This window comes from Symphodus melops (genome assembly GCF_947650265.1).
Source record: "Symphodus melops genome assembly, chromosome: 18".
Classification (NCBI taxonomy): domain Eukaryota; kingdom Metazoa; phylum Chordata; class Actinopteri; order Labriformes; family Labridae; genus Symphodus; species Symphodus melops.
In genome coordinates this window covers 19,508,536-19,523,372 of record NC_136708.1, presented here as the reverse complement: position 1 = coordinate 19,523,372, position 14,837 = coordinate 19,508,536, and the positions used below count along the sequence as shown (strand labels likewise).

General features: G+C 41.7%; 1 protein-coding gene across 1 annotated transcript in view; it reads left to right on the top strand.

Moving 5' to 3' along the window:
* The window catches only part of epha10 (EPH receptor A10), a 149,508-nt gene that overhangs the window by 111,609 nt on the left and 23,062 nt on the right, over positions 1-14,837 (top strand). The window contains exons 6-8 of the mRNA XM_079367751.1: positions 2,956-3,080; positions 6,843-7,119; positions 8,652-8,760. Coding sequence (XP_079223877.1) covers positions 2,956-3,080; positions 6,843-7,119; positions 8,652-8,760 — 511 coding nt within the window. The remainder of the gene's footprint in view (positions 1-2,955; positions 3,081-6,842; positions 7,120-8,651; positions 8,761-14,837) is intronic.

Below are 14,837 nucleotides of genomic sequence, written 5' to 3'. Positions count from 1 at the left end.
TCATTTTATCAACTGTGTTTGCTGTTTTTTTTTCTCCTTCTTAATTTATTTAATGCTGTGGGAGTAATTGCTTTACTTTCTCATGATCCTGGCTGCAGTTTGTGTCTTCTAAAGTTTCTAATGAATGCCTTCACAGAGTCATTTATAGGAAACATTTATCTGTTCGTCTTTATTTCCAACTCTGTGCATTAGCCGTTTTCTTTGTTTACAGCCTGAAGCTACTCTGACCAAACATTTAAAATCCTAGATATGTATCCTTTAGGCTACATTCAATTTACATGGGATAATCCTTTAGAGTTAAGTTTAAGCTTGAAGCTAAATGCTTTCAATCACAAGTGAACAATGTTGTTGTTTTTTCTCTTTAATATTTGAAAGTGTTGTAAAAAAAAAAAAAATCATCATTATCATTTTTGTATTTCAGTTTTTCAGATAGTTGACAAACAGACTGTCACTGAAAAAAAAGTCGTGTTGAATGTTGACTAGATCCCCCCTCTTTGAAATGTGAGTTTGCAAATTAGTTGTATTTATTAAAAAGAAAATCTGTCAGCCACATTCTTACTTTCCAGGAACACACACACACACACACACACACACACACACACACACACACACACACACACATATGCAGGTTCATTATGCTGCCTGTTATTCTCTTCTTGTTTTGGCAGGCATAAAATCAGCGCTCATGGAGGCACACAGAAATACAGAAACACACCCAACCTGCATCTATGCTGTTGCAGAAGTCACCATGAAGAATGGAAAATACCTGTATCTATAGAGACATCAAAAAACATAGAAGGACAGAGAAAGAGAGATAGAGACGGATGCATTGAGTGTGTCTTTGATCTGCTGCCTAAAATCACTGTAATATCCTGCTGTGTGAGAGGAGCAGTGAAGGAGCCGCTCTGAGTCTTTGTTTGTTTGTTTGTGTGTATGTGTGGAGTGCTTTGTGTGCTGTCATAGTTTGGCTCATGTGCTACTTGAGTGACAGGCAGCTCGTATTCATTACTGTTCTCAGCCAGTAAGGAAGATGAATGGTGGTTAAAGGTCGGAAAGAGGAAGTCAGCTGATTGAAGGGTTTACAGGTAGAATGAGAAAAGATGGCCGACGATGCACTGTAAAAAACAAAGAATCTCCCCTAATGTCACCCATTGATTTTTTTTTGGAATAGTTTGAACCGGGGGTTGCCATCCTGGTGTGTTTGAAAACAGGAAATGTCCATATTTGGATGGCTACACAGTGTATCTCTGTGCTGGCTGTCTGTTTGTGTGCTTTCCCACAGGCACTATAAGCTCCTGAAACTTTCCTGAAATCTTCATCTGAGACGTGCGAATTCACACAGCCAAATTATTCACTGCGAATATGGACTTTTTTCTTTCCTTTTTTCGGCAGCACCCTCTTTACATGATTGTGTGAATGGTAGCAGCTGTGTAAACGCAGCAGGACGTATTCAGACAAATTCACTGTTGCCAGCAGGACAACGGTGTTATATATTAGAACCACTACACAACCAAAGACTGCACAGCCGGGAGATCTCTGTGTATGTATTGAAACTACTTCATCACGTTTCCTTTCTCGCCAGTTTGTTCTTCTTCGCTTTTGATGATGTCAATATGTTGAACTACATGTAGCACTGATATAAACTGTTGATCTCTCACTCTTTGGCCCTTTACCTCCGTGTGGTTCCCGCCTCCACTTCAGTTCAGTCACACTGTTATGGTACTAGAGTCAAAATATCAGAACAAATATACTCCTGTAGGGTTCCCAAGGATCCTTACAAGGTTTTAAATTGGATCTGAAGTGTGCAGGAACTCCGTCAGTCTACTGTATCTAATAACCTGATCTTGAAGCACGGACAGAAAGAAACTGGAAGAAATATCTGAGAAAATGCTGATGATCACTTTATTTGGATGTAGAAGTATTTAAAGACTGTTAGATACATAAGAAAATCCGAATAATGATCGTGTAGTACAAAAAAAAAAAAGCCATACATCAACACTTTACAGCTCCATTACAAATCCGTACCTTGATGGCGTTAATGACACGGCTCCACCCAAACATAAAAGCCCCTTCACTCTTCTAACTGCGCCCGTTTATTTTTCTAAGTACCTGTGATTGACAGTCCTCTTTGCTACTTCATTATACACAACGTAATTATAACTTAAGCAACGGTGGGTGGTGCTGGCTGATTATCATACAATGTGCTGCCTGTCTTTTGTTGACAGACAAACAAAGAACTGCTCTTTAATGGGATTGCTTTGCTTTCGCCTGGGCATCGTATTTTGGACAGCTTTGTGCGGATAATTAATCTTCTGTTTTGTTGCCCGATGTGATCAATGAGAGATGAAATATCCGTCAGGTTGAATTTCATCCGCCGCTCTTCCAAGATGGAGTCAGAAAAAGTTCTGAGGTCAGTTTTAATTGAGAGACTCGGCGAGTTCAGATCGGGAGCGTCTCCATCTGTTAGCCTTGTGTCGTTGCGGACTTGTCAGTCAATCCATATCAGTATTGATCTATTGTCAGTCTCAATGTACCGACCCAGACACACACACACACACTCAGACACTCGCACAAAGAAACCTAAGCAGTGTTTGTCCATTCACAGAGTGCGATGAAGCTGTCTGCTTCAATAATTAATCTGTCCCCTCTCTCCTACCTGTCCTCTCTCTCTCTCTCTCTCTCTCTCCGTCTCCTCTCACATTCACATGATACAGCAGGGTTTACATTATACATACAGTTTCCTGCAACACTGACAGCTTTCTCCTTCTACAAGAGTTCTCAGTTGCCCCTCCCCCCCGTGACCTCTGCCTGCACAGTCGAGTTTTGAGTAAAAAACTGGAAATGCAGCAGAGTAAAGACTGTTTCTGATGTCTGTGATCTCCATGTTGTATTTATATTGAATGAGACTGCAGTCCCTCAACTCACCCCTCCTCCTCCTCTCTCTTCTCTGTGCAGCTCCCTCTCTGATCAGCGAGCTGCGAGCGGAGAAGATCGAGCAGAAGAGCATAACCTTGGTGTGGAGGGAGCCGTCCTACCCGAACAGCAGCCGCACCGAATACGAGGTCAAATACTACGAGAAGGTAAATCCACTGTTACATCATAATCTCTCCAAAATCTTTGGCTTGAGCTCGTGTGTTTCTTTTTCTGTCTTCTGTGTTTATCACAAGTTTTTCTCCAGTTGACTTTTAAGCAGAAGGAAAATTACTTCTGGAAGTTAATGTGTAAGAATCCAGGAAATGGAAGAAGACCAATTCATTCAACGAGTAAATGTGAAGCGTAGTGGATTTTGCACCTTTGGTATGATTATACAGCCATGTTCCCAAAAACATCTAGACACTGTGAGGCCTTTAAAGAAACGCAAAATGTGATTAAGGCATCGGTACAGAGTGGTTAGTTCACGCCCCATGTATGGAGACAGCTACGTTGACATATTTTAACCACTCATGCTTATTTCATGAAAAACCGAGCAGTTTGGACCTGTGACAGACAAAAAGTGACAGAACACAGAAACAGAAGCAAAGAAAGCGTGTTTTCAAAGAAAACGCTTCATTGAGTTTTTGTTACCATTTGTTTTCCTTGGTGCACATTTCAAACCGGATGAAAACGAGCTCGGCGACCCACTTTGGATCCTCACCCACCACTTGAGAAGAATCAAGACATTGATTGGAAATGAGATGTTTTCGTGCAATTCAAAGTCCTATTAACCCGACTCCATATCACATGTGGAGTCAAATTCTGCTAAAAACACACTGTAATTTCATTGGCCCCATCACGCCCATTTAACACAGCACTTAGTCAGATTGTGGCCGCCCCATCAGCGGTCATAGTTCTCACAGCAAATCTGTCACGCACGTAAACCACAGCTGTCACGCTCACGCCTCTCTGCCAATTTCAGTCGATGCGTTTTCTGACGACGCCAGGCGGCTTTTTTTTTTTTTGTGTGTGTGCGTGTGTGTGTATGACTGTGTCACGCTCTCACCCACTTTCACACCTCTACATCTTCTCTATGCTACGCCATATTTAATAAAGACCTGCTGCTCACTGATCCACTCCTACGTCTTCAGGAAGAAAAAAAAAATAGGGTAGGAATGAGGTAAACAAAGTGAGACATTTTGAGGGAATGAGACCCCTGTGTGATACATGATTGAAAGAAAAGGTTACAGAGGGTATTAGGGACATATGAGAAGAAGATGAGTCGAAGGAAAGATGCTTGTAAGAGCGGGGTGATAGAAATGAATAAATGAAGGTGCTTTATGAGGAGAAAATCTGGATGAGGGAAGCAGATAAATGGAAAGCGAGATAGGGATAGATGGGGAAGCCATGAGAGTGAGACAGGGAATTTGTTGACGGGCCATGAAATGAAAATGCAATTCCACTATACTGCAGCAGAGAGACTATTAAAGTCAGAGAAAATATGGTGGAGCTTACTCGATGTAACGCCTTTTTCTTTCTTTTGAAACAAGGTAATACCTCAAGGTATTTATGAAATTACTCATGAATTCAATATTCTCTATTGGCATGAACGTAATAAAGGCATTATTGCCAAAGCAGATTAAAATGGATAGATTAAGAAAAGAGGAGAGAAGAGAAAACTGAATAAAGGTATAATCGTTTTTCTGTGAGTCTGTTCATGAGAGACGGTTGAATAATAACAGGTTCTGTGAACGGCTGCAAGTCTTTTATTCTAAACAATCCAAATAAAGATCTTCAGTTATCGTTGTTTTTAAATCTAAACGCGAAGACATTTTTGGTGGAATCATGTAAAAATGTTGACATCATTTTATCATGTTAGGCGTGTTGAAAAAGAACATCACAAACCCTAACATGTCTGTAGGACATTTTTATGTGACTGGTTTGTCTGATCTTTGAGAGAATAGCCTCGTTTGTTCCTGCATCCATCCATTCATCCATCCATCCATCTATCATCCATCCATCCATCCATCCATCTATCATCCATCTATCATCCATCCATCCATCCATCCATCCATCCATCCATCCATCTATCATCCATCTATCATCCATCCATCCATCCATCCATCCATCCATCCATCCATCTATCATCCATCTATCATCCATCCATTCATCCATCCATCATCCATCCATCTATCATCCATCCTTGCATCCACCCATCCATCCATCCATCTATCCATCCATCCATCCATCCATCTATCCATCATCTATCATCCATCCATCCATCTATCCATCCATCCATCCATCCATCTATCCATCATCTATCATCCATCCATCCATCCATCCATCCATCCAGCTTGTACCATTCGGGTCGTTGGTGGGTTGGGGCCAATCAAAGCTGTCATTGGGCAAGAGCACGAGGTTACCCACAGCTGTCACACACAGACAAACAACCACAATAACTCTTGCCGGAAACATATAGTCCCCCCTTAATCTAATGAGCATGTCTTTGGCCTGTGAGAGGAAGCAGAGAAACCCATAGAAAACCTGATCATGCATGGTGAGAATGCTGTGAGGCGGCAGCTCTAACCGCTGCACCTGTATGAAGTATTTTTTTTTTTTTTTTTTAAAACACTAAGAACTCTGTTCAAAAACCATGTCTGATGTTTGTATTTTTCTCTGTTCATTGAATACATTTCAATGTTTTGATTTGTCATCACAGTTTTTACTCTTACATAACCCTTCAGCTTAGTTTGGAGAGTTCTTGGGGCTGTGAGTCATTTGAAGATCGTCCAAGAAATGACATCATGATGAACAAAATAAAAACAAGCACTAACTAACACACTTCTCTTGGAAGGTTCAAATCGTCTTTTAACACTATCAAGGCTTTTTTTTTCTTCTTCTGGTACACAAAGAAACAGCACATTGTTGACGACAGTAATGACTAAATCAGTGCTTATTCATAACTGGTTATTACAATGCGTCATCTCTGACTCTGTTGTTGTTTTTCTCCCACACGTATTTTATTAGAACTCAGTTTTATTTTCTCTGTATTGGCCTCCTTCCTTCCCGATTGAACCCTTTCATTCATCACCTACTTTATTAAATCACACTTCCAACTCTGCTCTCTATACTTCCTCATCTTGCTGTGCCATTTTTGGACCTATTATTAAGAACGCAATAATGATTGTGCGCGCAGCTCAAAAAAATCCTCACGACCTAATGTGTAATCAAAGACTCCCTTCTGTTTGCTTTGCCATGCTGGTGGGATGTTTCCTCTGCATGTATGTCAGATTGATCCGATGAGTAGATCAGTTCAACTAAAGCCTCAGTGTGAGTGATCTTTATCAACATGCAAACACACAAGGATGACTGTTCGTTTATCCCCAATCATATCGTGCTGAAAAAACAAACATATGAGGCAACAAATGGAGCGATGGTTTTAATGTGTCATTTTCTCCCTTCCCTTTATTGTGTAAGTTGTGAGTCACACTCAGAGAGGGAAAAACAGATAAGGAATCTCTTTGGTTTATTTTCCTCTCTAATGAATCGACTTGTGCTTTTATTCCTGTCAGGGTTGATTTGCGAAGCACAGACTGAAACTTCTTTGTGACAGAAGGTTGAAGAAGTCAAACTCCTCAGGTTGTCCTGGCAATCTGTCTTCAAAACTTTCTGTGATTCTTTTGAAAAACTGTTCCACTGAATCAATAAATAGAAAACCAAAAGCTCTTGATTTGGTTACCAAAAACGTCTCGCACTCCTCCCTCGAGCGCTAACAAACTGTGCCTTTGGAAATGAACATCTCACAAATGGATTCCACCTACTCGTCTCGCTCCCTGTCTTTCCTCCTCCTGTTTGTCTTTCTTTGCTTCCTCACTCTCACTTTTTTTTTTTTTTTTCTTCTTTTTTTTTTTTACTTTCTGTCTCTGCAGGAACAAAAGGATCAGAGTTATTCTACTGTGAAGACCGCCGCAACGCGCATCAGCGTCAACAACCTCAAACCTGGCACCACATATGTCTTTCTCATCCGCCCTTTCTCCACGCCGGCGCCTTCCTCGCCCCTGTCCTCCTCCCCTCTCTCATCCTCCTCCGCCTCCGCCTCGTCCTCCTCTACTTCTTCTTCCTCCTCTTTGTCCTCCCCCTCTTCTCCGCCGCCTATCGACTACGGAGCGTACAGCGCTCCCCTGGAGCTGCAGACACTTGGCGAGTGTGAGTAGCCGTTTTTCGCCTCCTCACGTTTTCTCCTCACTCTATCCTCTCGGGCAGATTGGGATGGAGGGTTTGTGTGTACAGGCACCTGGCAAGCTCACACAGTGAGGCAAAGTGTTCGAGGACGAGAGACAGTGAAGGGGTGTAACTGTGGATAAGGATATGTGTGAAGATTTGAGATTTTACCAGGAAGCTGTGAAACGGTTCTTCTCCGTGAAAGTTCATACTATGTCCCGTGTGCCATCAGAGATTTTAGTTAGGACTCTTTGTGTCTGAATGATGCCTTGAACCTGGCATGAACTTGATTATGCTCGACGAAGTGTCCATTATCTGGAATGCATGGACAACACCAAAATCAAGACCTGAGACCTTTGGGTCTGACTACTTCCTGAAAAAGACATTACCATACCCAAGATTCCAACACAATAAAGCTGTGTTCCCTACTCCAGTAAATAAATCAGATGTTAACGTCTTTGCACCTGGAGTTTCCAAACTCTTCTTTGTAGTTGCAAGTTGTATAAACTATAAACGGAGGCTTTGAGTGCATTCTTGTTGTCTACATTTAGTAATTGTAGATGCTAATGCTTAGCTAGCACATTGACCATAATAAGGAATTTTTATTAAATCTGGCAACCAACAAAACAAAGTATTCAACCAAGCTAGCCCCTGACACTATTTATACAATTCAACTTCGAGAGCTGCCCCAGCAGACTCTAACCTCCAGAGCTCCATAAAGAGCAGCTTCTACACACAGACTTTTTAAAAAAAAAATTTAAGCAGTTCGTTGATGCACATTTCAGGGCGAAAGGTCTTAGTTGCACATTAACTTTTCAGTTGATGCATATTTAGTTTGCTTTCGCTGCCTGAGGCGAGATCAAGTGTCGAGTGACTTTAAATCTGACAGGGCAACAACCAAGCAGCCTCCGATGGCCACGCACCAAATGCAAGCATGCAAAAAAAAACAAAAAAACTCAACAGTTTTTACACTTTGCTACTCTCTAACTGGCTCTAACCACATGATTGAGTCGTGAATAATGCATAAGGCATAAAGTATAACTTGGCATGAAGTATAAGTGTGTTTATCAGTTGATTTTTTTTTTTTGTAGTTCAGCAGTAAAAGTTGGCACATGCACAGCTTCAATAAAAATACAAAAACAGTGTTGGTCCTTTGGCAAGTGTGGCTCTGAAAATGACTATTCAGGTTTGGGTAGATTGCCAACTGTTGCTGCGTGCTCTTCTACATCTCTCTGTAGATCTGTAAAGGCTGAAATTCATTCTTAACCTTGGAAATGGCAGCAGAGAATGAATTTGTTTGTTTATACTTTCTTAATCCCAGTCAGAGACAGACCAAACAACACTTATGGACAGTCATGAATAAAGAGGTGTCAGGATGAGGGGGATTTATAAAGAATGGAGGTTAAAAGGATTTCCACCTTTGCTTGCCTTTAGACAACCAGTAAACTAAATCCACTTCTTCTGCAAAGTCTGTGTTTGTTCTTCAGCGTGTGCTGATTATGTGCTGTCGTTTCCAGTGGCGCTGGCGTCCAGCGAGCAGAGTCCGGTGGTGATCATCGTGGTCGTGTCTGTGGCCGCCCTCATCATGCTGCTCTCCATGGGGGTTGGACTGCTCATCTGGAGGAGGTGATACACATTTACAGACATGAACACACACACACACACACACACACTACTTGTTGATAAACTATACACGATAAGCATCCTATAACTCATGTGATCATACTCAGCTTTTAATACCCTTAGCATGTTATGTTGACATGCAAACATGTACAAACACTCGATCATGGACTCAATCACATATTCAATCCACTGTCACACGCTACCCTGTTCTAATCCAGATTACAGTAATCCATTGACAGGAGTATTGACTCTGAAAAGGAATTTACTGTCATCGTTTAATATGCAGTGGCAAGGTCAAACCCCCTTTATGTAGTTTTTTTTTATGTTAGAAATGCAGAGTGTAATTGCAGCTGGCTAAGAAAATTGGACATTGAAAAACAGTAAAGAGATACGAAATGGTTAAAAATGACATCTCACACATTTAAACCCATGCACAAGTTTAACCTCAAGGGGTCACAACACTTTTATTACTTTTCACATCGAGAGCCGATTTCCCAAACACGTCGTTTCACTACATTTCCACAAAGTGTAGAACTCGAATGAATGACACTTGAGTTGTTACCAGTGTGACCTCTTTCTTCAGGGCACCGCGCCGTGTTATTAAATCAGGATTCTTTCAGTTTCTGAGCATTTTTGTGATGGCGGGAGGAAACCATTCAGACCGCAGCAATCAGTGGGCGAAGCTTTATTTCTGATTTTAAGTGGCAGCGTGGTACACTCAGGCCACTGTAATGCCTCAATTTGAGTCTTTTTTGCAACGCAAAGTGGAGAAATTGTAACGACAACATCTCTGCAAACTTTAAATGCTCTCTGCAGCCTCAGGTGAAAAGAGGACATGTTTCAGTAATTACATCATAGTGGCAACACTCGTATTGTACCTGTGAGTTGGATCAAACTGCTTCTGAAGAGCAGTGTTTCTTCAGAGGAAGCTTTTGAACTATTTTCTCCTAAAGGTCAAAACATCAAGTGAGGTTTAAGGGCTGCACTGCGCTCCTCAGTGTTTGCAGCTTCAGATATTCTAGGGCAACATAAATTGTGAGCTCATGTTTCATGTGCTGTGGCCAAAATGTTTAGGCCCCCTCTCCTTCAGACAGATTTCCTTTTGCCCTGATTTGATTTGATTTCAGTTGGACCAATCACAACCGTTTATGTGTTATGGGGCTGGTCCAATAACATTTTGCAGAATCTTGAGGCCAACCATCTGTGTTGGCCTCAAGATTCTGAAACCAATACTTTACATTCCAGTTTCCAGTTCCGAGGAAACATAAACATGATCTGTCTAAAAAGTGTTTACAAATGTGTCTTACTACACCATTGGCTATGTGGATATTGCAAATGTTTAAATCAATGCATTCATGCACATTGTCTCCCCACTATGCTATGGTGACACTAATCCTGAAGCCGAAACGTCACCTTGAAATATCATTCCTTGAAATGGCCGTCAGAATAAAGCTAATGAAAACTGACCAACCACCAGGTGATTCATTGCCGCCAAGATCAACATCAATTTTATTGGCTCTCATTGATAATGCTTCCCCCATTGTGAGATGTTTGACCCGGACCTTAGGTTAGGTACCAGCGATATGAAGTAGAAAAACCTGCCAGACTTAACTGATCCGACAGATACTAAGTCTAGACATGTAAATCCTTATTTATGGTATTAATTAACAATGAAAATGGAAAACAGTCATAAAGAACGTTGGAAATAGTTTGAGAAAAGGCTGTAGATGCAAATGGCAAATAAACCTGCAGAGCCTCACTCATTTGTCACAGTTTGTAAACCACAAAACTTTTTTTTTTCGTCCAGCTTTGTGGTAAGTATCACTTTAATGAATTTGTCATTGAAGTTTATGACACCAAAAGTCATACGCAATCGCACAATCAGTCGGCCAGCCACATAATTCAGTCATTGTTTCACTTTAGTGCTGCCATTCCGCGTCGTCTCAGGTGCTTTTAATGCCAGCTTTATTGCCCTGTTTATTGCACTGAGTGTATCTTGCCTTATACGTGCATGTTTTATTCAGCCGAGCAGATAAAGAGGGGAGGAGACGGTGCAATCCTGCTTCCTGTTCCAACCACTTTGCTCTTTGACTCCTGTCCAAAGATATTCTGCCAGCTCACCTCACACACGCCCACACACAGAAACACACACTCCATTTAAACTCCATCACACATGCCAGCACATATCCACTCCCCCCACAAACACACACGTACACACACTCATGTCTAGCAAATAATCGTGGGGGGGGGGGGGGGGGGGGGGTTGCCTCTCAGTTGCATGGCTTCCAATTGATACCCGTCCAAGTAGATTTATAGATGGATTGTGAGAGCATTTGTTTGCATAGTTTGTATGCAATCCCTCTCTTTTCCCTCTACACACGCATACAAAGAGAGATTGCACAGATCTACTTTGTTGCCACCTCTCTGCCTGACAGAGTAGCTTCTCCACGCCTACCTCCTATAAAGGGGAGGATTGTGATATAGAGACAAACAGTGCAATGATGGGAATGAAGCGGGTGTAGTAATGGCTTCTATTCACTCGCTTCAGCTCCAAACAAACTGAGACTGTCTGTCAAATATCTTTTAAAGGAATGTACCGGTTTGGATTTGTGCACCGCTGCAGAAACAACCGGTTATGTTGTATATGTATAAATGTGCTAACTCAGTGCACTCATATATTTGAATGTACCGTCGCTTTCAGAAAAAAGCAGCATCATGCCCTCACTCGCAGCCTCCAACTGAATAGTAATGCTTATCTTTCTCTCCCTTTTATTCCATCGCTGCATTCATTGAAAGCGGCCTCCATTGTTCCTCGCTGCTGGACCATTAACTTGCTCTTCATGTTTTGCATAGAGACAAAGAGAGAATGGCTTGATGCCTCAATTACCGTGCTCTCGTGTTTGCAGAGACAGCCAGCTCCCCCCCCCCCCTCCCCCGGCTACGGCTGGAGGGGTCTCAGTTACATCGATCCGCCTGCACATACAGGCACATGCAAATGAGTCCCACTGCACACAGAGACACACACATGAAGGCGAGGACACGCTCATTGAAGCCCACTTTATTACTAAGTCTGGCTTAATGTCTCCCTCTTGATGCGTCAGCAGCAGGTTGGTTCCTTCAGAATAAAACACTTGTTTTCTGTGTATCAGATACAATATATATATCACCGTCCAAACGTACTAACAACAGTCAATGGATCCACACTGCTGAGCTGATGTTGTAGTTATTTCTCCTCCTTCATCTTCTCATAACATTAGACACGATTTAAGCTGTGGGACAGATGTGGAGGTTTTACAGCTTTTTGTCTGGATTGACAATAAGCGCTTCACACAATTACAGCACCATTATCAACAATTTATAAACGTATATAAATAACATCATAACGCAGTTCATTCAACTCTAAATCAATACTTCTGTCTGCAGCATTGTGTTGCAGTTTTCCTCTTTTTTTAGAAATAATTCTTATGACCTTTACCTTTGCATTAGCGACATTGTTGCAAAAGCATAACAATAATTCCTGTTATGTGCTCATTGATTCAAAGTAAAGGCTAACGAAATGATCGTATGAGTTGTTGAGTAAAGATCTTGGGGTGCAACTATCCCTCACACATTGTATGGTATCTAGTTGGTTGAATCAAAAATAGACCGGCTACGGAGAAGTAAGGTGGAAATGTTTTTGAAATCAATGCTACTGTACATAGCCAGAAAAAGTCCAGAAAAACTTGGGGCACGCAAACTGATCACCTTAAGTAAGATAAATGTTCTATATAAATGTGAAATCAGTGAAAATTCATCTCTTAAATTGAACTCTGTGTTTATTTGAATCCTATATTTCACTCCCAAACACCAACAGACCGAAGAGCTTTTTAAAATACGTCATGTGATTACAACTCCACATCAGACAGCTAGATTGAAATAGAGTCCAGAAGTGACACTCGTGAGGTACCAAGAGATTCTTCTTTTGACACTCTGTGTTTGTCAGCTTACAAGTGAGAGCGACTGGTATCTTTGTAGAGTCCTTTCAAACCGTTCCTTGACACTGTTTCCCATCACTTACACTCACACACACCTACACACCTACACACCTACACACACACACACACACACACACACACACACACACACACACAGTCCATTGGTGCCTGACAGAGTCTGATAAAGCCGGAGTTCCAGGACATTGCCCGAACAGCTCTCCAGGAAGCCCAGGCCTGACTGGTCAGTGTGGGGATTGTTGATTCTTCACTGGTCCCACAAGTGTGTGTGTGTGTGTGTGTGTGTGTGTGTGTGTGTGTGTGTGTGTGTGTGTGTGTGTGTGTGTGTGTGTGTGTGTGTGTGTGTGTGTGTGTGTGTGTGTGTGTGTGTGTGTGTGTGTGTGTGTGTGTGTGTGTGTGTGTGTGTGTGTGTGTGTGTGTGTGTGTGTGTGTGTGTGTGTGTGTGTGTGTGTGTGTGTGTGTGTGTGTGTGTGTGTGTGTGTGTGTGTGTGTGTGTGTGTGTGTGCCTTTTTGCTCAGAGCTTGTATCTGTCTGGTGAGTGAGTAACAAGTAATCAGGAGCAAGAGATGGAGAAGCAGAGGAACTTAAGCAGAGGGTCATTGACTCTTGCTAACACAAAAAAACCAAAGCTATGATTCGAAAATTCAGCAGAGGGAGAGAAGAGGAGGCCGAGAGAAAAAGTCTAATGCTGAAGTGCAGTTTCATCTGTGTCATGTACAAATCAGTGCCTTCATGTTGCAAGAAAAAAAACACACCATCACACATCTCATGTTTACTTTGGTGGTTCCACATGAATCTGTTTTAGAAAAACCTCATCAAGAAGTGAATAAATTCTATGTGGGATGGACCCGATCATGATTCAAGATGTCAAACATCATGTGTTAAAATGTGTGCAGAAAAGGGCTTTGGAATGAAGAACCATCCACGTGCCCTTATTTGGAGAAATCACCATGTGAAAACATTCAGGGATTAGCAATGGATAGAAACCAAAGTGTCATTATGAATTTAACAAACCCGAGTCATGCTAATGCATAAAATTCATGAATCCCAAAAGTGAAACTGGCTCTAATTTCCCGTGTATCCCTAAGTCTCTGCTGGCCTGAATTTCCTCTGCCTCACTTTACCTGTCACTGAGCATTCTCTTCCTGCTCTCTCACCTACCATTTCCATACCAGCACTTTATTCCAGAGCTGAATTTTGGGGACACAGAGGTGGAAAAAGCAGGCAGTGAACAGGCTTCATTCACACACCATCAGTCATTTTTCTGCTTTAAAGTCTGCATGTGAAACTGTGAGGTGTAGGCCTAACACATTATCAGACACTTAGGAGTATATGATAGGCTAATGCAGACGCTGCTTCTATTGTTAAAAACCACAATAACAGACGAAATATAGTGAAAATCTTCATTCTTTATACTCGAGCTTTCTTTTGCACGAACCCCATAGTTTTTTCTTTTTAATAGAAAATGATCCCTTGCTGAAGCTAAATTACATCCTATTTATTCCGATGTCTGTATTTTCGTCTTAATGCTGCTCCCCAAGCTGAGCACCACAGAGGAGCAACTACGAAAACACAAAACCTGCAGTCACAGTTATACAATACGTTTAATTTAAAAGCAAAACGGCTCCCTAAGTACATACAGTACTGTATGTTGGACTTCTAAACGAACACAGTTGCACAGTTTAGTTAAGGCTCAGTTCATTTCAGATACCTTTTAGGCATTTTCTCCGTTTACTGTAGGGCTGACAGTTTTACGGAGAGAGGGTAATATTCTATATTTTTTACTATCAATGAACATTTACAAAAAATCAAATTCGTCCTCAGTAAATATCTCTCTGAGTCACGACTCTGTACAGTGAGTGAGAAGCGAGAGCTGTTGTCGTAGCCGTGTTTACATCCCGTTTACATGGACGGGACGGCCTTGCGTATACCTACATCGCTGTGTCTTAAGATCACGGTCATTCCGTGTCAATTCACTGAATGCGCAATATGAAGCTATGAGTTAAGCAACATGTGCTAGCATTAGCCTGCGAACACAACAATGCAGGCCACAGGCAATCATCTCGAGTAAAGGTACATTCTGTCGCC